General features: G+C 41.3%; 1 protein-coding gene across 1 annotated transcript; it reads left to right on the top strand.

Moving 5' to 3' along the window:
* Window positions 1-551: 551 nt before the first annotated feature.
* Ms4a1 (membrane spanning 4-domains A1) lies at window positions 552-14,566 on the top strand. Its single transcript, XM_051193962.1, has 7 exons — window positions 552-703; window positions 6,327-6,500; window positions 6,919-7,038; window positions 8,383-8,442; window positions 10,271-10,507; window positions 11,573-11,674; window positions 12,900-14,566. Exons 2-7 carry the CDS (start codon window positions 6,342-6,344, stop codon window positions 13,113-13,115), a joined length of 894 nt encoding a protein of 297 aa, XP_051049919.1. The 5' UTR covers window positions 552-703; window positions 6,327-6,341; the 3' UTR covers window positions 13,116-14,566.
* The last annotated feature ends 10,928 nt before the right edge of the window (window positions 14,567-25,494 follow it).

Below are 25,494 nucleotides of genomic sequence, written 5' to 3'. Positions count from 1 at the left end.
GAGAGGGCCGCAGGAAAGTGGAGGAGAAGAGTGGGCTCTTAGGTAAATGTGTCATTTCAATTCATAGCACCCAACATGGAGCTTGCCTCACACTTCTGGGTGCATGTTCTATGGAGAACAAATTATATTTCAGGCCATTTCTACTAAATTTGACACAAGATTTACATGGCCTACTAGAACTGTATATGAGCAAATGATAGTGCTGTTTGAAAACTAACAAGTCCAACACTCCCAAGTGTACCTGTTCGGGGATTCCGAGTCTTTGCATGGGTGCCTCCCTGACCTGCTCAACTCTAAAAGTAAAGCATAAAGGTAAAGTCAGTCCCTGGCAGCCTATCTCTGGAGAGTTTCTAGCGCCCTCCTATCCCTTAGGGACCCACCATCCACACCTGCTCACAGGGTGGGGGCTGCAGAACTTCTTCTAATTAAGGTAGCATGAAGCACACCAGACAGGCCCCAAGGGTATTTTTCAAGAAGTGAAACCTCCCAGTAAGGCAGAAACTTTTTTGTATGTCCTTTCTATCAAAGCAAAGTGATTGGATCAAATCTCAAGGTAGCAGAAGCTGCCAATTTCCTGTCACCTGGTGTCAATCAGAGGTACTAGCCCCAGGCCTGGTCTATCTCACTCATCTTCAAAACTTGAGATAGGAGAAGTAGCCAGCTGATCCCAGCAGTGTCAAGGCTTGAACCCTTGGAGACCCAGGTAAGGAAACAGTTTTCTCTGTTTAAATGACTTTTTAAAAAATGGCTGGACAAGGAAAGGAGTTGTTTTAGAGACAAGAGTCTTTTGGACTGGGGTGGCCCTGTTGAGATTTTCAAATGACAGCATGATTAAAGCAGTAATGCTTTCAAGGATGGATGTGCCAGCCTCCTCCTAGGGCAATGGGTGGTGAGGAGATGCCAGCATGGAGATAAAGTCTTTAGCATTTTGGGCACAACCTGGAGCTCTACTACATAGAAACCAAATAACCCTGGGTGATTAATAAACCTTTCCAAGCTTCAATTTTCATATCCATAAAATAGGAGCAATAGCAAGACCCTCTGCATCATGAAGATTAAGCCTAAAATACAAAAACTTTTAGGACTGCCCAAGACCAAATTAGAAAGTAATCCTGGCCATAAGAATATAACTCCATTCCTCCTGTTTCAGCTGATTTTTGTCTCCAAAGTTCAACTTCAATGTAAACATACATAGATGGTGTAGTGTGTGTGTTCTACATGGCATTGGCACACTGAGCACATCTAAGTAGCCAAGAGTGAAAGTGGGCACTGGAGATAGGCTAGAGGGATTGATTTTAACCAGGTCCCAATGTGTTCCTGAAACTAAACCGTAAAGTGGGGGAGGGGAGGAAGAGAAAGGGGGAAAAGGGAGAGACCGTCCCTGTTTCCCTTATAATGGTTTGGTATCACTGATGGTCAGGTGAAGGGAGGTCACTGTCTTGTGAATAGATAGCATCCAGAGCATTTATCTGTAAACCTGCCAGGGGAGGAAGCTGAGTTTGATGCTCTGTTTAACATTTAGTGAGCTCCCAACATCACAGGAGGCAGGTTCCCTGTATAATCCTGCACAGCTCTGTTAGGGGACTGACACTGTGTTTCAGGAGCTATATGCCATACTAAATGAAAGTGGCTGGTGGAAAAGTAATAAACATGAACAGCTGTGAACACAGAAGAAGTTCTTACCATCATAGGGCAAGGAATGGCCTGAGGTAACACGAACATCCTTTTGCGGAAGTTGACAGAACCAGGAGAGAGCAGGGAAAGGACTAGCTCAAATTTTTTTTGGATTCAACAAAGGAGGCGGGAGACATGTCTGGCCTTGCCTGCTGAGGACATGGGTTGTGAAAGCCATCCAGGGTTGGGCTGTAATGAAGAGTCAGAAATGTGTCTCGATAAAGCAAAGAAAGTGAGTTGGAGATAGTGAGATAGATTGGGGAGAGCTGAGGCCCGAGAAGAACACAACTTAGCAGTAGTGATTTGGGGGATGTGTCTCAGTTGCTTTGGGGGAGGGGGGTATATTAGAAAAATTATTGGAGGAAAACAATAGCCACAATATTTCTAACATTTTATAGTATGTGTGTGCTTGCATGTATGTGGAAGTCAAAGGACAACCTCAGGAGTTAATTCTCTCCTCCTACCCTGGGGGGGGGGGTGGAATCTGAGTCATCAGCCCTGCCAATGAGCCAGATAACTAGCCTGATTCATTAAGACTGTTTTAAAGGAAATAAGAATAAATCTGCAGATGATACTAGATGTAGAGAAAAGTTCCGTGTGTAAGAGGCATTGCAGTTGTAGAAATGGTGTGATTTTGCTATTGCCTGAATGTGTGAGGGAGCTGAAGGGACAAGGGTAAAATCTGCCTCCAAGCCTGAGTGTGTCTGTGCACATCCATGCACACACATTAGATGTTAACATTAGATGCCTTCTTCAGTCACAAGACAAGGCCCTTCACCCAATCTGAAATTTAAAATTTGTCTGGACTGACTAACCAGGGATCTGCCTGTCTACACACCCCAGCACTGGAGTTACAAGTGCATGCTACCACAGCTGGACTTATGTAGCTGCTGAAATCCATACTTGGGTCTTCATACTTGGATCATGTGCCCTGAGCCATCTCACCAACCTTCCAAGTCTGAGCAATTAGCAAAATAAAGTGGTCCAAGGCATCGTGCCCAGAAAAGGCCACAGACTTTGGCACAACCTTTGTACAGAGAAGTTTCAGTTGAATGGCAGAAACTAGTTTAAAAAAAAAATGTGTGAGGAGGAAGCTGGGGAAAAGAATAGAAGGCAACGTTTGAAGAAGCTAAAGTGAAGAAAGGGGAAACTAAGTAGTAGTTGGGGATCTTGTAAGATTTTCAAATGAAAGGTTAGGGACTGGGGAACAAGGTAGCACATTTTTGTTTGAATAAGGGTAGAAAATAATATTTCTTTAGTGTTTATTACCGTATCAACCACCGCACATCTTCAATTATCCTAATTTTACACAGATCACAAATGTGCATAATGCCACACAAAAAGTGAGAGTAGGTCCCAGGAAGAAGTGATTTCTGGAAAGAGCAAGCATCTGGTGGAAGGAAATGGACTGAAAGAGTTGTGAAAGAAAAATTTAAGAAGATTCACCTATAGTCATAAGCACATGGAGGGGGGATAAATGCAAAGCTATTTTGAGTGGCAAAGGAGGAAGTTGAGGTTGGGGGGCTTCAAGTGTACCAGTAGACATGATGGAGTTACTAGACCTAAAAGTCGTTATTCAAACCAAAACCATAGAAGAAGCTGTGGCATCTTCAGGGGAATGGTCAAGGAAATGGCGGTGCCTCTAGCAGTCAAAAAGGTTTGTGGAAGTTGCAATAAGATAGGTGAACAAATTAAGTCATGATTTCAGTACCAGTGTTTCTCGTATTAGTGAAAATAAAACCCCACATCGTCACATTTTGACCAATGTGGTCAGTAACCCTGCTTATACACCAGATAATCATCGCTGTGAGCTGGAGTCCACTGAAGCTATTTTGTATAATTTTTAAGAAGGCAAAGCTGGAGAAATCTACATTTGTGGGAGGATATGGATCAGCTCTAGTTACATGTGTTTCCATTGAATGTGATTTTATTGAACAATCTACAGTGCCTCCATGTATATGAGAAAAGGAGGGATGAGCGAGAGATAATTAGCATAAAATGACACGTTAAGGTCATATTTTGTTTATAAAGTGTTAATTTGTAGTAATATTATTTATTCAACATTTTATAGAAATATAGTTATTAGAAAGATACTATTCTAACAGAAAAACAAAATGTTGTTCTCTCCATATTATTACTGCCAATAACCCATACAGATAGCTCCACAAGACTTTGCCTAAATAAAAGGTTTATCTTAGCAACAACACAGACTCAAGACTTAATGAGCCTCTGGTAACTACAGAGGAATTATAGTAGTGATAGTGCAATCATTTCCATCACCCTGAATAATTAATGATTTTGCACTTTAAGTCACCATCACTAAAATTAGTTCCCTAGAATGGAGTTAAGGGAATTCTAGCTTATTTCATAGTTGCCAAATGGTCTTGGGAACATTAACTTATGGGGACCTCTATACATCTGCAATGCCTACTGAAAAAGAGAGGTATGAGGAAAAACTGCAAATAGCACAGCTAGTATCCCTGGGGAAACATTATATACTCATTTAAACAACCACAGTCATGCAGTATAACATGGAAGTCTACAGAATGAGCATTGGTGTCAGTGTCTTCAAGTTTGGCTCCCTTACCAAGTATAAGATCTTTGCAAAATCACACTCCATGTCCAGGGGCAGGATCCTTATTTGTGACATGAGCAAACTGGTTTCTGAGATTTTTCTAGTTCTAGACCAGAAATCAATAGAAAATTCCTCCGTGGGCTATGTAAATAATTTGTATTTTGGTTGGTGGTCTCATGGAATGGTTTGTGGCATGAAGCAGATTCCTCTAGATCAAGTGACATCTGGTAACTTAGAACAGAAGGGAAATCAAGGGAGAAACTCTTCTCTAAAGCCCACACTGCAGACAGCTCATGCTCTGTATTGCTTTAAGTCATGCAGAGTGTGCATATTTTGAAGGAAAAGGAAGAGAAGCCAAACTGTTCCCCACAGGAGTCAAAGCAGTGAGTCATGGACACTGCAGTTGACAAGATGGAGGCTTCCTTTCAGAACATTGGTAATTATATAACTTTAATGAGTTGCCTAACTTGTCTGTCCTTGTCCTCCCCTCTACTGGGCTCAGAAGAGATGTCCCAGATGAAATTCTCCTGTAATTACAAAATCAGCAGACATGTAAACGATTCAGCTGCTCAGCTCTCCATGACTTTAGTGTAAGACTCAGCAGCCCGGGTAAACAGTCTTTATTCCCAAGGCCTGTTACATAGCTTATAATCAATAAGGTGTGGCCCTAGAGAAGGCTATCCAGGGCACAGGAAAACATTGAGGAAATTCATATATGGGGTTGATATAACCACTAGATGAATACTCCCAACAAATGGAACATGAAGAAAGCTAAACAGTCTTAACCTATCAGAGCTGGAAAGAATGTGACTCATCATCTCATCACCTCAGAAACAACTTGTGAGCACTAACAGATGATACTTGCTACCCTCTTCCCCTAGGTACCTATGTCTACTTGTTTCTTAGGATAAATCTATGAGAAGGTCACTGTTCTCACTTTTGATAAAGTAAAAACTACAGCTGAGAAATATGTAACAAGAATTGCAAGAAAGCAGTTAATATTTATCTAGATGTAAGTGCTTTGCATAAATCCAGCATTCCTTTGATACTTATTAAGAAGCTTACCATGTAAGCATTATTTTATATACTTTTCAAGAGGCAACAACATCCTCTGTTTCTGTAGAGAGAGGACTGCAATAAAAAAAGTAACTTACCATACTAATAACTAAAATGAGGTGAACAGAACAGGATGTGTTGGGGCAGAGAGCATGCATGATAGGTTGAGGGTTCAGAGGAGGCCTCTGGGGATAGCTGATGTTTAAGCTATACCTAGGTGATAAAAGTCACACAAATATGGTCCATCATCATCTATCTCTTACAACAAGCTGTAAGACAAGAATCATTTCTACTTCCAGTCTAGAGTTGAAGAACCAGAGGCCCAGAGATCTTGTCCAACAGCTCAGTAATTAGAATCGCTGTTTAAAAGCAGACAGTCTGACTCAGAGAACATGATCTTACCTGTGATAACACAGAGCATTCTTGATGTGACCTGCTCAAAGTCAGGGTCAGAGTAAGAGAGAGGCCTAGAATCATCCTCTCCTGACTTTAAGACAGTACCTACCATAATCAGGCATGACACTTCTGGTCTACCACAAGGTTCAGAGATAAATAGATGAACAAGCCAATAAAAATATACTTTGCAGTATTAAATCATAAGAACACTACCCAAGGAGGGACCAGCTAGACAAACGCATAGATCAAGGAAGAAACTCAAGGTCCAAGCCCCAGCATAGACAAAAATCCATATGGTCAATAAATTCATTGTGATTCATTGTGTGCTCTGGGGTATAGCTGGTTGGTAACTGACTGCATAGTGTTTTCTTGAACATTAATGTGTGTCCAGATATGATTAGCAGGCATTTTAGCTCAGATTCCTAGGCCCTTGCCTGGTCTCCTTGCCTGAGATAGCCCCTCCAGATTCTCTCCTAGAACATAGTAGTAGACCTTGTCTCACATCTAAAGCTACTAGGAAGATGGCATGTTTCAGTGGTACCATCAAGGAAAGTACAAGATGATGGCAGAAGGTAAGATTGCCAAAGACTTTGTCATTGATCTCACCTTACTGTTTTATTTTCAGGAGTTTGAGAACACAATGACAACACCCAGAAACTCAGTGAGTGGAACTTTCCCAGTAGAGTCTACCAGAGGCCCTCTTGCCATGCAACCTTCTCAAAAAGTAAACCTCAGGAGGACATCTTCGCTGGTGGGCCCAACACAAAGCTTTTTCATGAGGGAATCGAAGGCTTTGGGGGTAAGGCGGTTCTCCATTCCACACCCTAGAGATGTTTTGGCCTACAAATGCTGATCTTCTGACTATACATGGAATTCAGTCTACCTTGCATAGGCAGATCTTTATGCCTCACACAGTGGGCTAGGCAAGAGGGTTCAAAAAAGATACTCCTAGATTATTGTAGGGTGACCTTATATCATCCCTTGGCTTGGAAGTGAAGGATCTTCCATTCTGGTCCATTGTTCAAATTCCAGACACATCTGTTCCTTGGAAATGCCTTATGTGGTGGGAGAGATAGACCTGCATGAGGAGGCAAAATTCTTTGGCAATGCCACCAATCCATTTAGTATCTTTGCATGGTCTCAGGCTTCCCACCTTGCCTTTGGCCTCCACCAGTGATGGGCTGAGTTCACCACCAGTGCTTTTCTTCTCTCCCCAGGCTGTCCAGATCATGAATGGCCTCTTCCATATTTCCCTGGGAGGACTTCTGATGATCCCCGCAGGAGTCTTTGCACCCATCAGTATGAGTGTATGGTACCCTCTCTGGGGAGGCATTATGGTAAGTTGGAATAAATAGCAACCATTTGTGAGATGTAAAGGAGAAAAATATGGTCCAAAATGTCCTAGATTGTTTCTGTGTTGATGAAAGTAAGATGGACAGGAAAAAAGGTTCCTGGGTTGACATAGCTAAGTGGGAAAAAGGATAGACTACATCGTGTGGCTCCTGTGATTGAACATGACCATGCTTCACATGGATTCACAGAAAATAACTCTGCTGGCTGTTTTCAGGGCTGGAAGACTGTACAAAGCAGACTGTCTCCACAGCTAACTCCAGCAGGGTGTGAGACACCAGATATTTGGTGTTTGGGAAGGAAGTGAGGAATGGAAACATCCTAACTCCCTACAATTTTGTTAGTTACCATGGCACCTGATGAAATTATTCCCATCCAAAAATAACCCCTCTGTACTTCTGGATGCAGCAACACTGTTTTGGCTATTTAATGTACATGTTTCCCAGACTTACAGTTCTGTGTGTGCCATGAGGCTAGGTAGTGTTCATTTTGCCAGGACAATTTTCATGACTGTGTCCTCTAAGGGTGAGTCCAGAATCTAAGCTTTCAGAACTGAGATCAATTGGTTGTAAGACTTATCTGCACTTTAAAGTTTGAACCTCAGGAAAGGAAGTAGAGAAATAATCACTGTTACATGACTTTGGTGAGGTGTATGTATTCAAGAGAAGTGCTGCCTTATATGCTCTCTTTCAGAGGCATCAAAGCTATTGAGTCACTATGACCCCAAAAGAACATTTTCATTAATTACAATTAGAAAGAGGAGCTGGAGAGATGGCTCAGGGATAAGAACACTGGCTGCTCTTCCAGTGGACCCAAGTTCCATTCACCGCACCCACACACATAAAATAAATAGTTTATTTAAAAAAAAAAAAGGAGAAAGAATAAGTGTTTTAACTCACACTGACACTGTATCCTACCTATCCCTCCCAGACACCAGCCCTAATTGTGTTTTTAAAACTAATGACTATGTCTAATTGCAGCCTGTTAAAAAAAAAAGGATAAATCATGTTATTGAGGGTAATTTCTTTCACTTCTGTTTGATGGTATGGGTCTCTAGGGTTCTCACTGATGAGGAAGTATGATTTCTGTCTCTTTTCATAAGAAGTTGAACACTACAGACTGAGTATGTGAACCTGAATAACAAAGAAATATAGCTACCAAGAAATACTTCAATTGGATAAAATTTAATGAATAGATTAATGAAAGACACTAAAACTGTAGGTGATTCCTCCCCAAGCAATCATCAGTGAAAAACAGTGACCTTTTTCTGCCCCCTTCCTGCCCCTTTCCCTCTTCCCCCTCCCCATTCCCAACTACCCCTCTCTTTGCAGTATATTATTTCAGGATCACTCCTGGCAGCAGCAGCAGAGAAAACCTCCAGAAAGAGTTTGGTAAGTAACCTGTATCTTTTCCCACACATCAGACACAATAACTACTTTCTCAGTTGAAATCAAGTCCTGGGGACCCTTAAAGAGCTTAGCAATCACAGATTCTCTATGAGCAAAGGATCCTGTATCAGTCCTGGGTGTAACATAATTTTCTTCATGAGAAACAAAAAAGAAAAAAGGCATCTGCCTTAAATCTGTGCATAACAAGAGAATCAAAGACAGAATTCAGAAGACAGCAATCTTTCAATGCTAAGTTCCCTGTGGAGATAACAGAACTGACATATTTTGAAAGAATGCCATTTTTCCCTTGCACTATTTAGGAAATTTTTCTGGTCCATATGCTTGAGTCAGGTTCTAGAGAAGTCAGAACCCTGAGTGAGTGAGTACAGGGCTGCCCCTCAGTTTTCACCCCATGAATGGAAGTGCTAGTCCTGACACAGGAAATCAAGATAAAAATTAAATGGGGCATTTTGTGTGATAGTATAGTGAAATCTTTAAGGCCTACAAAGTGATCTTATCTTTAAGGATTCATTTACAGCCTCTTTAATTAAAAAAAAAAAAGCTAAACTGGGAGTTGGTGGTGCACACCTTTAATCCCAGCACTCAGGAGGCAGAGGCAGGTGGATTTCTGTGAGTTCAAGGCCAGCCTGGTCTACAGAGCTAGTTCTAGGACAGACTCCAAAGCAATACAGAGAAATCCTGTCAAAAAATAGAAAGGGGGGAGGAAGGAAGGAAGGAAGGAAGGAAGGAAGGAAGGAAGGAAGGAAGGAAGGAAGGAAGGAAGAGGAAGAGGAAGGGAAGGGAAGGGAAGGGAAGGGAAGGGAAGGGAAGGAAAGGGAAGGAAAGGAAAGGAAAGGAAAGGAAAGGAAAGGAAAGGAAAGGAAAGGAAAGGAAAGGAAAGGAAAGGAAAGGAAAGGAATGGAAAGGAAGACAAGGTAACATACAGAACTCCAAATTTTTCTCCAGGAAATCCTCTACCAATGCTTTCACTTACTGACTTAAGTCACTGTGAGTTGGTAAGGATCTGAGTGGATTAAGAACGTTCCTCTCTGTAAGTTGTCTGAGAAATTCAATTTAGGGGAAGAGACAAATTGTTTACAAATAGCAAGTGCAACCAAATCTACTGAATTGCCATTAATAGGCTATATAGCCCGGAGTAAAATATATGCTTCATAAAATCACCATCAATAACGCCACAGCATCGTGGTACTTGGCACATGATATGTCAAACTTTTAGCACCAGTGCAGGACAGAGCAGTCACAGCCATATCCTCTAGACCCTATATCAAGAGACATCTGAGCTAATGGTCCTGGGGGAAGACAGCTGACTGGGAGTACATTGTCAGTGGGAGTGGTAGCGTTATTATAGCTGATGCATTTTTAATTGGATGGTAGGAACCTAGAAGGAACTATCTATATCTACATCAATGATCTTTAGACACCATACAAAATCCATCTTATCTCTCTGCCCTCTGCCTTATTGTGCAAAGCAATAATAATCTGGATGCTCACTAAGTCTTTGAAGCATGTCTGGGAGGGGGGTGACAATGAAAACTGTTCAGAGGTACAATGTGTGGGTGAGAGACCACTGGCATTTTGGTTTCATAAATTTACTAGATGGTGACTGCATCTGATGGGAAGACAGGAAAAGAAGGGATACAGAGGCTACAAGTTGTACTTGACAGTGACAAAGAGGCTAAAAGCCACAGTGAGAACAGAACTAGAATTCTGGTGTGGTGTCTCTCTGAGTCAGGGAGATAGCAGCTGGAATCCCACTTTTTGTTTTCTGAAGAGAAATCAAATCTAGCTAACAAGCCTGCCTCTGTTTCAGGTCAAAGCCAAAGTGATAATGAGCTCTCTGAGCCTCTTCACTGCCATTTCTGGAATAATTCTTTCAATCATGGACATACTGAACATTACAGTTTCTCACTTTCTAAAAATGGAACGTCAGATCCTTAGTAAAACTCCCAGCCTGTATGTTGATATCTATAACTGTGAGCCATCTAATTCCTCAGTGAAAAACTCTCCATCTACACAATACTGTTACAGCATGCAGGCTGTGTTCTTGGTAAGTATGAAAGTGGTGTCCCTCCAGAGATAAAGAAACGTGCTATGTTTTATTATGAACATCAACTCTGGGTTCAGGTAGTCTGTGTCTGCTATTTCTTTCTGCATGTGGCTTTGGGCAAGAGCCCTCCTCATATACTGCTTTCATTTTCTCAACTGTGTATCTCCTTAGATTGATTTAAGGATAAATTAGTTAACATAAGCAAGGCACTTGGAATTGTTTGTATGGAAGATATGCTTGTGACTTTATTATTTCTTCTGAGAAATGGTCTTGCTGTGTAGCCCTGGCTGGTCTGCTACTGACTATTTACCCCAGACTACCTTCAAATTCACAACAATCCTGCTTCTACCTCCTGACTGCTGGGACTACTGGTATTGTGCCACCACACCAAGTTTTATGTGTTCATCATTTATCTTCATTAATATCATTGATGACATTAATAATTATTAATAAAAATATGGAAGAAATTCATGAACTGTTATTAACATGCTTTCCCCCACAAAAATTTTTAATGCAGAGTTTAAAAGGGAAAGGCAATACATCTCCCAAGTTTTGTGGAGTTTCCTTAGTATGATCTCACATCCTCCAAAGCTGATAGAATTTCTTTTGAGACAGGGTCTCATGTAATCCAGGCTGGACTTGAGAGTCAAGAATGACTCTGAACTTCTGATCTTCTTGCCTCCACCTCCCCTAGTGCTGGGATTACAGGCATATGCTACCATACCTAGTTTACATAGTGCGCTAGAATCCAGGACCTCAAATATGCTGGGCAAGTTTCTTACCAATGAGCTACCATAACAAAACAAGCTGACAGAATTTAATGTGGGGCTCTTTGTCACAGAACTGATTCTTAAGTTCCCTGTTCCCACCTTACTCTCTTCTGTTCAGCCACTGGGTTGTAAAGATGCTGCCTTTTATAGCAGCCATTCCCCCAGCTCTTCAGTTTACTCACCTAAAGAACTGAGCTGAATTGTTACTCACTGAGTTCGAGTTATTAGTTCACTGTGTGCTAAGTACATCCAGCTGCCATTACCTCATCATTACCTCCCTTGTGTTCATTTCCAGGGCATTTTGTCAGTGATGCTGATCTTTGCCTTCTTCCAGAAACTTGTGACAGCTGGCGTTGTGGAAAATGACTGGAAAAGAATGTGCTCCAGACCCAAATCTGTAAGTTGGAGTTACTTGTCCATTAACATCCTTCTAAAAAAAAAAAAAAGTAGTATCTACAAAAAATTGTTCACATAGACTCTAAGCTGACAAAATTTTGAAACTAGGAGCTTCATTTGAAATAAATGATATTGCTATATTTTTGGAAAACAGAAAGCACCAGTAGTGGCAGCAAATGTTTTAAAGTGTAAATGAGTCTATGGTTAAACAGAAGCTACAGTTCCACATGTGTACAAGTGTGCCTGCCAACTAGCTTTTCTTTCTATTTGGCTCTAGACTCTCGGTCCTACCCCGTCTTAGTTATTGTTCCATGGCAGTGATAAGACAGCATGGCCAGGGAAACTTATAAAAGAAAGCCTTTATTTGATGCTGACAATTCCTGAAGATTAGTTATAGTCCATGACTATCATGGGAAGGAGTGTGGCAGCAGTTTGCATCTGATCCACAAGCATAAGGCAGAGAGAGCTAACTGGAATGGTACCGGATTTGGAATCTCAAAGCCCAACACCAGAGACACATCTCCTCCCACAAGGCCACATTCTCTAATCATTCCCACAATTCTACCAACTGAAGAAGAAGTAGTCAAAGGTTTGAGCCATTGGGCGCCATTCTTACTCATTCCTTGATTACATGCCCCCTCCCATCTTAATCTGTAACATAGGATGGTTGAAGGCTGATAAAATCATTGGATCTTGGATTTTTAGTGTTCCGCTCACCTCCCACTCTCTCATCTCATTCCACTTCCAAAGTAATAGAGTCTCCAAAGCTAGGAAATATAAATGTTCCAATAGTAGTTCCCTGATAAACTACTTTGGAACTACAGACTATAAGATTTAGCTTAGAAGCTATTACTGATTCCTTCATTATATAGATAGGGAGAGGGTAGAATGAGAGTCTCTTTCCAAGGTTATGATCACTAAAGGCAAATCAGTCCTAGAATCCAAACTCCTTTACTTTTTGGTATTATTTTTCTATGTGGTATGATTATTCCAGGCAAAATGGCAAATGTCTGAAGCCCTTAATGATTAACTCAGACTTGAGATTTACTAAGTAGGTGATTTGATGGGAATTAGCACATCAAAGTAACCAATCCTGGTATCTATAATATATGATTAATTAAATAAAGAACATAAAGAACATGAGACAAAGTTGGTATCTGGATAAATGTCAATTGTTGGGAGACATGTCAGGGGTAAAGGTAAAGAGGAATTTGTTTATGTTCTAGAATGTGGTTCTACTGTCAGCTGGAGAAAAAAAAGAAAAGATGACTAAAATGAAAGAAGAAATCGTTGAGCTAAGTGGAGTATCTTCCCAACCAAAGAACGAAGAAGAAATTGAAATTATTCCAGTGCAAGAAGAAGAAGAAGAAACAGAAATTAACTTTCCAGAACCTCCCCAGGAACAAGAATCCTTGCCAGTGGAAAATGAGATCTCTCCTTAAACTCTTCTCTTTTATGAGCAGTGTTGTTTAGAGAGCTCCCGGAACACATAGTTACCCCCATTTCTTGGTCTTCCATAACTACTCTCCACATTTCCACAGCTTATCTTTGCATAGAGAAGCCACATCTAGTTCTCCTTCACATTTGGAGAATGTAGCAATTGTAGCAGATTAAATTGTTCCTTGCTTTGGAGTCTTACATCAGCAGAAACACTGCAGGATACAATTCTCATTCACCTTTTTCTTGGACAGGCATTTTAGTAGAGATAGTACTTTTTTCCCATGTTTTCCATCAGCAACTGTAGCTGTGGGAAAAGACAAAAGACTGTTCATCCATCTTTGAATTCTTTGACTACTTCCTGGTCTACATTTATAGGGGAGTCCTTTTTGTGCTTTTGTTTTAAGGAAAGTAGAAATAATAACAAAAGGGAACAAGACACCCATTTTTCCAGGGGAGCAGTCACTGTGGCTTGTTCAAGTTTCTGTATCCCAATTAGAAAGCTGTGAAAGGCAATGACTAACCATGTCTCTGTATAAACAACATAGTTTATACATAAGCAAGTCTCTGTGTCTTAACTTTGTCCAACTCCTGTTCTTTACCTCCTTGTATTCTTTAGTCAAGAGAAGAAAGAATGATGGGATGAAATGGGTACCCAAATTTCAAACTATATGCAACACCTATGCTTACAGGATACTTTCCAAGGGGCAGGATAGTTTATGAAATAGTTTCATTTGATCTTCCATGACCATGAAAGGATCCCTATAACTATTTTGCAATAAAATTGAAAGTAGGAAGCAAGCCAAAGTATACTGTAATGATCATGCATAGTAGTTGTGGGCTCTTGACTCAGACCCAGTTCTTCAACTCCTGGTGATGTTTGAAATGAGCCAATTATCTATACCCAATGTCTGCATAAACTGGATCAAGAGCCTACTCTGACTATGAGCAATGTGTTGAGTCACAGAAAAATCAGAATTGGACTTGACACCACCATGTGAATGAAAACAACTAGAAACTTACAACCTTCAAAAAACTAGTCGATGTATAAATATGCAGTTAGCTGGTAAGTTGTAAGATGCAGATAGTAATCACTATAAATGACTTCAGAAAGATAAGTCTTAAAAACAATATAGTTAAGATGCCAAAGCTCAGGCCACCCTACTTTTCCATCCCTTGCTCATGTGCAGAGAGGCTAGCACCTGACTTGAAACACTGTTAGCCTAAGAAGATTTCACCATAACCTATCAATCAGATACCATGATCAGCCTGCCTCAAGGCATGTTGGGTATATGAACAACTTAAGTAATACTCCTTGGGATAGTTCAGTTTTATTAGAGGTTACTGGTGGGAAGTATTTCCTGTAATTACAAAGAAAATGGAAGTAGAAATTTTCCCCTCATGAAGTCTTCAAAACAAACTCTAAATGAATAAAACTGTGTGTTCATGACTGAAATATCTAACTCCACCTTGGGTGTTGCCTTATTCTTCATAACATCAAACAACAGGATGCTCCTGCAGCCTCAGTTCATATTTCTATAACACCAATCTGCTTGCACTGAGACACATCAGGCATATTGAGCTATTCCTACATACCTTACACATGCTCCCAAGGAAATTGTTCATCCAGTAGGTCATTACTAATTACTTATCACTCTTACAAGCCACAGCATGGTCCTCCACATCCAACACATGGAAGGTGCCCCTGCCTAAATTAAATACTATCGCAAAAAATGGCTGGAGTAAGGTAAGAGAGTGAGTAACAAGCTGAAAAATCTTTAAATGCAGTATTTTTCTCAATTTTTCCCTCTAAAACTCATCATTTCCTTAAGGATTTTACTTTATTGATTGTTAGGGTCTCAGATAATTGGTTTTTACCAAAATCTCATTTCTCTTTGTGGCATAACTCCAAAATGTTAGTGCCTTAACTTCAAAATGTTAGTTCCTGACTGAACATAATAAAAATATATTCAGAAATAATGAAGGATAATGAGTTGGTGAGTTGGACTTCAAGAAAACTCAATGAGAAAGGAGTAATTATTTCAACAAATGCTCATAGGATGCATGATAGCTACACACAAAAAAATAATATAATTAAACTGAAAGTTTACCTTACACAGTATAAAAAAACTAATTCAAAATGGATCAGAAGTATAAATGTAAGAGCATACATTAAAAAAATGACAGCTTGTGCTGAAGAGGATGTGGAGAAAGAGGAACACTCCTCCACTGCTGGTGGGAGTGCAAACTTGTACAGCCATTTTGGAGATCAATATGGTGGTTCCTCAGGAAAATGGGAACCAACCTACCACAGGACCCAGCAATCCCACTCTTAGGCATATACCCAAATGATCCACATCCATGGAACAAATACATCTGTCCAACTATGTTCATAGCAGCATTATTTATAATAGCTAGAACCTAGAAGCAACCTAGATGCCCCTCAACTGAAGAATGGATAAAGAAGATGTGGCACATTTACACAATAGAATACTACTCAGCAGCAAATAAAAAACAATGGAATCTTGAAATTTGCAGACAAATGGATGGAACTTGAAGAAACCATCCTGAGTGAGGTAACCTAGTCATGAAAAGAAGAACATGGTATGCACTCACTCATATATGGAGTTTCATCATAGAACAAAGGATCACCAACCCATAATTCACACCACCAGAGAAACTAGGATACAAGGAGGACCCTAAGAGATTCATACAAGGTCCCTCACAGAAGGGGAAAGGAACAAGATCTCCTGAGCATATTGGGAGGGAGGGCAGTGAGTGGAGAGGGAGTTAAAGAGAAAGAGAAGGGGAGAAGAGGAGAACATGTGAGACTAGGAAGATTGAGTCAGGGGATGAATAGAGAAGAGAAAAGATAGATAGATAGATAGATAGATAGATAGATAGATAGATAGATAGATAGACCATGATAGAGGGAATCATTATTGGTTTGAAGAGAAATCTGGCACAAGGGAAATGTCCAGAAACCTACAAGGATGACCCCAACTAACAATCTGAGCAATAGTGGAGTGGCTACATTAAATATCCTTCCCTGATAATGAGATTGATAACTAACTTATGTGCCCTCATCTAGTAGCTAATGGAAACAGAAGCAGACACCCACAGCTAAACACTGAGCCGAACTCCTGGAAATCAGTTGCAGAGAGGGAGGAGTGACAAGAAAATGGGGTCAAGACCAGGCTACAGAAACCCATAGCTGGGAAACCAGCATTGGACCGACTCAGACCCCCTGAACATGGGTCTCAGTTAGAAAGCCTGGGCAGTTTAAGGAACCTCTGACAGTGGAACCAGGATGTATCCCTGGTGCAGGAATGGACTTTGGGAGCACATTCCCCATGGAGGGATGCTCCCTTAGCCTAGAGGCAGGAGGGAGGGCCTAGTCCCTACTCCAAATGACTTGACAGATTTTGATGATCCCTCCTGGAAGTCATTACCCTCCCTGTGGGGAGGGGTGGGATGGGTTAGGAGGGGGGTCAGGGGGGCATTGGAGAAAGGGAAGAAGAAGAAAAATTTTCAAAAGATTATAATAAAAACTAAAAAAAAAAAAAAGAATCTAAGCAATAGTGGAGAGGCTACCTTAAACGTTCTTCCCCTATAATGAGATTGATGACAACCTTAAATTCCATCATACAGCCTTCACCCAGTAGCTGGTGAAAACAGAAGCAGACACCCACAGCCAAGCTCTGAGCTGAACTCCTAGAATCCACTTGTAGAGAGGGAGGAGTGATGAGCAAAGGGGTCAAGACTATGCTGGGAAAACCCACAGAAACAGCTGGCCTGAGCCAAGTGGGAGCTCATGGGCCCCAGTCTGACAGCTGGAGAACCAGCATATGAACAAAACAGGCCCCTGAACATGAATGTCAGTTGGGGACTTGGGCAGTCTATCGGGCCTCTGGCAATGGAACCAGTATTTACCTCTAGTGCACTAACGGGAGCCCACTCTCTATGGAGGGATACTCTCTCAGAGTAGATACATGGGGGAGGGCCTAGGTCCTGCCCCAAATGATGTGACAGACTTTGATGATCCCCCTTGGGAGGCCTCACCCTCCCTGAGGAGTAGATGGTGGGTAGGATGGGGTTTGAGGAGGGGAATGGGAGGACAGGAGGAAGAGGGAACTGAAATTGGTATATAAAATAAGATTGCTTCTAATTTAAATAAAAATTTATTTTTTAAAAAAATATTTTTTTAAAAAAGGGAGCAAGAAGCCATTTACATGTTGTTGATTCCATTTACATGACATGCCCAAAATGGTTTCCTGAGACTGAGACTGCAAATAGAATTTAGGTGCTAATTGATGTTTCCTCAGTCCTGTGAATTAAAAAAAGGGGGGGGTGAATTGTGTTGTATTTGAATCTTACATTGATAAATGTGTTTTTAAAAGATGTGATGATATAAAAGAGCCAGGAATAACTAACTGACATAATAAGCCCCATTGTTTAACATTAAATAATTGCTCAATGACACACCATAGGAGGGAACTCAGTAAAGGTAGGCTATGACAAAAAAAAAATAAATAATAATAAAGAAAGAAAGAAAAAAAAAGAAAAAGAAAAAGAACTTCATGAAACAAGAAGTATTTGAATTGAATCTTAGTGAATATGTGAAAATATATGGAAAGAGAAAAAGAAAAAGATTACCTATAAAAGGAAAATGAAGTACATGAATTAGTCACTTAAAAGTGATACACTGGGAATGATGGCATGGATGAAAGTCCCCAGAAGACAGTGACATTTCATTAGGAATACCTGAATTTACCTGTCAGAGCAAAGGCAACCCATCAAAATGAGATTGAGGGCATCTAAGAAAGTAAGACAAGGACTTAACAGGCCTGTTTTGGAAGTGTCTTAGTTACTTCTCTTTCTTTTTTTTTAAAGTAGAACTTTTTATAACTTATTTAAATTTCATTTTACATTCTAACCACAGTTCTCCCTCCTACTCCTCTTCCCGACCCCCCCTTGCCTCCTCCCCAGTGTACCCACAGTCCACTCATTCTCATAGGTAAGGGCTCCCATGAGGAGTCAACGAAGTCTGACACATAGGTTGGGGCAGGGCCAACCCCGTCTCCCACACATTAAGGCTGAGCATGGCATCCCACCATAGGGAATGAACTCCAACAATCATGTACCAGGCTTGTGTTGTGGTCCTACTGCCAGAGGCCCCTCTGACAGCCCAAGCTTCACATATGGAGGGCCTAGTTTGGTCCCCTGTAGTCTCTATCATCAGTCTAGAGTTCATGAGTGTCCAGGAGCTTGCTTCAGCTGTCTCCATAGATTTATCCATCATGATCTTGACCTTCCCTGCTCACTTATTCCCTGCTCCCTCTGCGTAACTGGATTTCAGGGGTTAGGCCTGGTTCTTGGTTGTGGATCTCTGTGTCTGGTTCTGTTGCTATGATAAAACATTCATGACCAGAACACCTTATAAAAGAAAGAGTTTAATCAGGCTGTGACTCCAGAGAATTTATGATGGTGGAGCGAAGGCACAGCCTCAGGCAGCTAGAAAAGCAGCTGAGAGCTCCCAGCTCATCTACAAGCCAGAGGCAGAGAGCCCATTGGAAAAGGCTTGGGTCTTTCGAAACTTCAAAGCCTGCCCACAGTGATATACCTCCTCCAACAAGGCCATGCCTCCTAGTAATTCCCAAATAGTTCCACTAACTTGGGAACAAGTATTCAAACATATGAGACTCCAACAAGGCCATGCCTCCTAGTAATTCCCAAATAGTTCCACTAACTGGGGAGCAAGTATTCAAACGTATGAGACTATGGTAGCTATTCTATTCAAACCAGTACAGGAAGTTAAGGAGAAAAGGTCTCAAGGAGCAAGGAAGAGAAGCACAACTGGGCTAGGAGACACTCTGAAGAAACAAGAGCTGAGCAGAGGCCACTGGGTCAGGGGTTAGGGAAAGCATGGGTAGCACAGCATGAATAAGAAAAGACAGAATCCAGTTCACTGGAACGTGGACACGCTATGAAGAATTCACACCGAGAGTTGACTCTGCTTTTGAGATGTCTTTACTGGAAAAGAAAGTTGGGCAGTGATTTGCATAAGAATCAGGGCAAGAGCCAAGCAGCCTCGGGAGACAGAGGCAGGTGGATCTCTGTGAGTTTGAGTTTGAGGCCAGTCTGGTCTACAGAGCAAGTTCCAGGACAGGCTCCAAAGCTACACAGAGAAACCTGTCTTGAAAAACCAAAAAAAAGAAAAGAATGACTGCAAGAAATTGTTCAGAATAGATAGGTACAAGGCCGTGTCTCTTAGAAAAATGAACAAAATTATTGCCTGCCATCACATGGTGTCATTCGAACGAAGGACAGAGACTAGCCATGAACAGCACAGACAGAACCTGTCTCTATTGGTTATACAGAATTCTGATGTGTTAGTCTGCATCTTAGCAACAGTTGTAAAGCAAAGGATATAACGCACAGCTGGCACTAAAAACTAAGCGTGTCACTTCCAGTTAATTGGTATCCTAATGATGTATTGACACTAGTATATGGTGTGTGCCACGTTCTAGATCCTCAGCTTTGACATGAATAACCACTATGATCAATAGAGTCAAATTAAATTTGCAGGCTGCAGCCTCAAGGACACGAACATGGCCCCCAGGCCCTGCTGAGAAGTGTATGACTCAGAAATGTCCAAAAGTTCCTGTCCTGTAACACTCAGACATTATTCTTCATTAGCTCCCAAAGTAAGGGGCCACCCACAGCTAGCTACCCACAGCATTGCTTTCATCTTTGTGGGAAATGAAACTTGTTAAACATTAACTTTTGCATGTTACAGGAAACAGCTGCAATGAATCTTAGCATATGACAGGAAAAGTGTGTGTGTTGCAATATGTTAGAAAACATTATTAAAACTTCTTAAATCAGACAACACAATTTTTTTCTTTTAAATAAATTTGGTTCGTGTGCTCATCAAAAATAGTAAGTAAAGCTCATCCTAGGATTTATTTATAGACCTTTCACCCACATAGAACTGCAAGAGAGTTGTTTGAATATCTCTTTCCTAGATGCGCTGAACTGAATTAATTCCTTACTTTTTTCACACACTATAACATGTTTGAAATTTTACATTATCATAGGTATAAGAAAATAATGATGTGTCTTGCCAAACCTGATATGAAAAATTCAATGAAGTATTTAGGTACATGACTAACTCTTAAGAAAAGTGCTGGAAGAGATGTTTGAATAATGATGATGATGATGGATGAGGATGATGATGATGATAATAATAATAACAACAACAACAATAATAAACTTAGAGCCAGGTGTTCAGTTTGATGAAAGTCAGAGACCATAACAGAAACGTCCCTAAGAGGTGATTTGGTTTGGCTCTAAGTTTCCCACACTTACTTCAATATAATTTCATTCTAAAACAGTCTACCATCCAAACAATATAAATGCCATCATCCACTGTCCTGGTTAATTTCTTGTCAAATTTACACAAGCTAAAGTTTTCTGGAAAGAGAAACATTTGAGGAAAAGGCCTCAATCAGATTTCCTGTAGGAAAATCATTTTCTTGATTAATGATTGGTGTGGGAAGGCCTAGAACACAGGGGGTAGTGCCACTTCCAGGCAGGTGGCCCTGGGTTATATAGAAAGCAGACTGAGTACATCGTAGGGAACAAGCCAGTAAACACCACTCTTCTCTGGCCTCTGCTTCAGTTTCCATCCCCAGGTTCCTGCCTTGAGTTCCTGCCCTGACTCCCTTCACAATGAACTATAACCTGTAAGATGAAATAAACCCTTCCCTACCTGAGGTGCTTTTGGTTATGGTGTTTGTCACAGCAATAGAAAACCAAGCAGGATATTCTACTAAGTTTTTTTGCTTTGCCTATCTTGATTTATTTATTTTTAAGATAGACTATACCTACAAAAAAGAAACTGTTGTTAACAATGCAAAAGCTAAGATGCTAGTGTGCATCCTGTAAAGTCAGAGAAGGATCCAGAGCAAGAAAAGATGGCCCTTGAGGCATTACAGCCTCGCTGTACCTTCTTCACTTCTTCTTCCATGAGTGATGCATGGTAGGGGAAGTGAAAAGGGTGTTTGAAGAGGCAGGTCAGGGCCGGCACTGTGTCCAATCTCCCACTTCTATTCTCTGAGAGGATAGGATGGGGCTCCATCCCTTCACTCCCAATCCCAGAGTACCCTGGACTCTCATTCTTTTCAATAAGTGGAGCTCAGAAATGGAGAAGAATCAATGAGTGTGGTGGCTTGAATGATAATGACTTACATATTTGAATACTCAGTCCACAATTGGTATAACTATTTGGAAAAGATTAGGATGTACAGCCTTGTTGTTAGAGGAACTATGTCACTGGGAGCATACTTTGAGGTTTCAAATGCCAGCATCATTCCTAGTTAGGTCTCTGCCTTACGGCTGCGTCTCAAGATGTGAACTCTTAGCTACCGCTACAGTGCCTGCCTGCCTGCCTGCCTGCTTGCCTGCCAGCAGATAAATGGGTGAGTGAGACAAATCAGATTCAGAAAGATAAATATTGTATATTTCTCATTTATAAACCCTAGATTTTATATAGATACACAAAACCATACAGAGAAAGACAGATTAGCAGGACGTGATAGAGGGGAGAAGAATTAGGGAGGGGTGGAGGTGAACGTGGTCTAAGTAGGTGATCTGCTTAAAAGAAATCATCTTTATGAAACCTGGTACTATGTACAGTGACCATGCAGAAGTAAATAAAGCCTAATACCCTTTGTCATTTTAGTAGCTCTGTTGAATAGGTGTGGAATTTGCCTTGATGGCACTCACAGACTTCTCTTTCTTATGCTTCATCTACCAGAAAAATCTAGGGATTCCAAAGATGAAAGACACTTCATTATCTCATTTTGTATCCACTTAATCTGGATTTATGCATGCAGTCTGGTGTTATAATATCTGCAGTTTAAATACTTAAATGTGCACAGTGCTAATGTTAATTCCTTTCTGACTAGCTACTTTTTCAATCAGGAATGGAGATGGTTACATGCCTTTCTGCTCATAAAAAACATTCTCCAAGGACAACTGGTACTGAGCAACATTAGACTCCTTTGTACTTAAAATAATGTCAGATTTTTTTGAAATTCAACCACAAGACAAGCAAAATGAAAGGTATTACTATGTTAAAAAATATTTCCCTTCCTAACATGAACATGACAGTATCTGTAGCTGTTACCCTTCCATGACAGATCTGCTGCTAACCAGTGAACTGGGAGGACTTTGATGATGACATCCTAAGTCTGAAGATGCAGGTTCTCTACACAGTTAAACCTTTCAGATAGACAAGAGGAGGACATAAAGGAAAACAGCTGAGGTGTGTGAGGGCGATCTGGCTACGACATCTTCCCCCCCCCCATTGATCTCCAGGGTTGATTCGGCTGATCTGGCTGGCTAGGCGGGTATTCCCTTCCTCCCTCCTATCTTCATGTATGTCCCTCCTGAAGCTTCAGCTACGTGCTCAGTGGAAGAGGGTGAAAAGGACAACCCAAGGAGAGGAGGACTGGTCTTCGGTCAAGGGTATACAGGTAGCTGCACTCCCCTACTAGAACCTTCAAACAAGCTCTCAGGGAAACAGTTGAGAAGAGTGGTGGCATATCCTCCTGGGTTCAGTTACAAAGGTCTGGACTATGACCCACACATAGAGTTGGGCCTCGGCAAACATTTAGTTAGTGTGTAAAAGTGCTCTGCCCTTTAGTACCTTCCTGGTGCTAGACACATGACCAATTAATCCTTTTCTACTGGGATTCAAGATCTTCAGTAAGCACATACTTTAAGGCCAAAATATTTGTACCAAATAGACACACTATACAAGCATTACTATAGAGTTCTCAATAACCTGCCACACGCTGAAGTGCACAGTGTCAGAGGAGACATTTCCCACCTCTGCAAGGTTCCGAGTTAACTTTCCTGACAGTGCAAAGGGAAACAAAACAATCTAAGTATAGCTACCCAAAACTGGCGGTGGGGGTGAAGATTAAGCATGAATGACAACACCTGGTGGCAGAATCTGTCACTAATAAAACACTGCTTTTCACATGTGACTGGGCCTTTGCATAAACAACACACAGCAACTGTGACTACCTGTGCCAGATCAAGCCAGCCAAAATTCCCAGCATGGGATGGGGAGGGACTCACAAACTCCCACCCCTCGCTGCTGAGGAGATATGGGTAACTGGTGGCTGCTGGGAGAGGAAGGGTCAGTTTTCTTCAGGGATGCAGCTCCTGAGAGGCTTGCCCATGCTCTAGTGCATGCTCCACCAGCAGCACTAAGAGGTTTTTGAAAAGGAGCACTTGGATTATACTCTAATTACCTTACTCAGTAACTCGGAAACCCTTTTCAAAAGATAACCATCTTCCTGGTTTGCTCGTTGTCGTTGCTGTGATAAAACACTAATCAAAACAGACTTGGAGAGGAAAGTGTTTATTTGGCTTACAGGTTACAGTCCATCAGAAAGTCAGGGTGGGAACTCAAAGCAGAAAGCTGTAGACAAGAACCAAAGCAGTGACCATAGAGAAACACACGTTCTGGCTGGCTCCCTGGCCCATGGTCAGCTGCTTTTCTCAAACAGCTGAGGCCCACCTGCCTAGGGATGGTGCTGCCCGCAGTGGGTGGGGTCCTCCCATATCAATGAGCAGTCAAGAAATGCCCCGCAAGGCTGGAGAGGGTGGCTTAGTGGTCAAGAGCATTGGTTGTTCTTCCAGAGGACATGGGTTCAATTCCCAGCATGCACAATACAGCTCAAAACAATCTGCCCTAGGGGAATCTGATATCCTCTTCTGACACCCACAAACACTCACACACATAAGGTACAAACATACATGCAGACAAAACACCCACACACCTCAAATTAAAAGTAAGGAAAGGAAATGCCCATAGACATAGCCATAAGCCAATCCAATGAAGGCAATTCTTAAACTGAGATTCCCTCTTCCAGCTGATTCTAGATTTGTGTCAAAATACCGAAAGAAAAATATTTGCATGCTTACAGGCTAGGTGCTTGCTCTTCCACAGAAATTACATCAGTCAGAGAGTAGCCCAAGAACAAAATGAAAGAAGTACTCATCATATTTGTGAAAGAGGTACTGCTAAGGCTTTATTCTTCAGAACTTAGTCACTGTATCTCCCTGAGAAAGTTAACCACCTGTGACTCACTTCTAGAAAGTAAATCTGTAATAGTCTCTGAGCCGGCCCCACCTGCTCCTGGGAACATTAGCCATGTGGCAGTATTCACACAGGTGGTGTTCACACAGTGCTGATGATAGCAACAGGTGTAACTTTTCCAAGCTAGTGATGTCACTTTAATGTGGGAGAAACATTTGCTAGAACATTGGTTGACCTAAGGGCTGTTTCAGAATTCGGTATGATGAATTATGCGACCATTTGCCAAATAACTTTTCTCTGTAATTTTTACAGACAAGATGTACAAGTTTTAAGCCCAAAATTTATTGACGTCTGCCACCTGTCTCACAGGCAAGTTTCTACACTAATGATGTGAGATATTAATAAATAATGTTATAAGTCCTGCCTTTCAGGAATTGAGAACATAACTAAAGAATTAAGAATCATAATAGTACATGAAAGACCCTGCTGTGGGATAAGCCTTCTGTACTCTGTGAATATGTATTACTCTCATTGGTTAATAATAAAGCTAATTTGGCTGATAGCAAGGCAGAATAAGGCTAGGCAGGAAAGCCAAACTGAAAGTACAGAAAGGAAGAAGGGGGAGTTAGGAGATGCAAGCTAGAGAGCAGGTAAAGACACAAACCACAAGGCAAATTGTAGATTAATAGAAATGGGATAATTTAAGTTGTAAGAGCTAGTTAATATTAAACTTGAGCTATAGGCCAAACATTTTGTAATTAATGTAAGCTTTTGAGTGATCATTTGAGACCAGGTGTTTTGAATAGAAAAGCTCTGCTTCTGTTTACGAGAGCCACTGAAGGGATCCACTTACTGTGGGGTGCTCCCCTCTGGACCAGATGGAAGATTAGACACAGACCACACCCAAACACCAATTCCAAGCACAAACCAAACACAAAAAGATCCTTTATTAAGTGAGACCAACAGATAAGGTGGCTCAATAGCTTTGCAAATGTTACCTATTTTTAATTTAAATTAGAAACAATCTTATTTTACATATCAATCCCAGTTCCCTCTCCCTCCCATATTCCCATGCCCTCCACTAACCACCCCCATCCTATCCCCTTTCTGCTCTCCAGGGAAGGTGAGGCCTTACATGGGGCATCATCAAAGTCTGTCACATCAATTGAGGCAGGGCCTAGGCCCTCCCCCATGTGTCTAGGCAGAGAGAGTATCTCCCTATGGGGAGTGGCTCCCAAAGCATTAATTTTAAGAGAGAAAAAGAG

The sequence above is a fragment of the Phodopus roborovskii genome, unplaced genomic scaffold, assembly GCF_943737965.1.
Source record: "Phodopus roborovskii unplaced genomic scaffold, PHOROB, whole genome shotgun sequence".
NCBI classification, from domain to species: domain Eukaryota; kingdom Metazoa; phylum Chordata; class Mammalia; order Rodentia; family Cricetidae; genus Phodopus; species Phodopus roborovskii.
The sequence above is the reverse complement of the archived record's forward strand: the minus strand, read 5'-3'. Positions and strand labels throughout refer to the sequence as shown.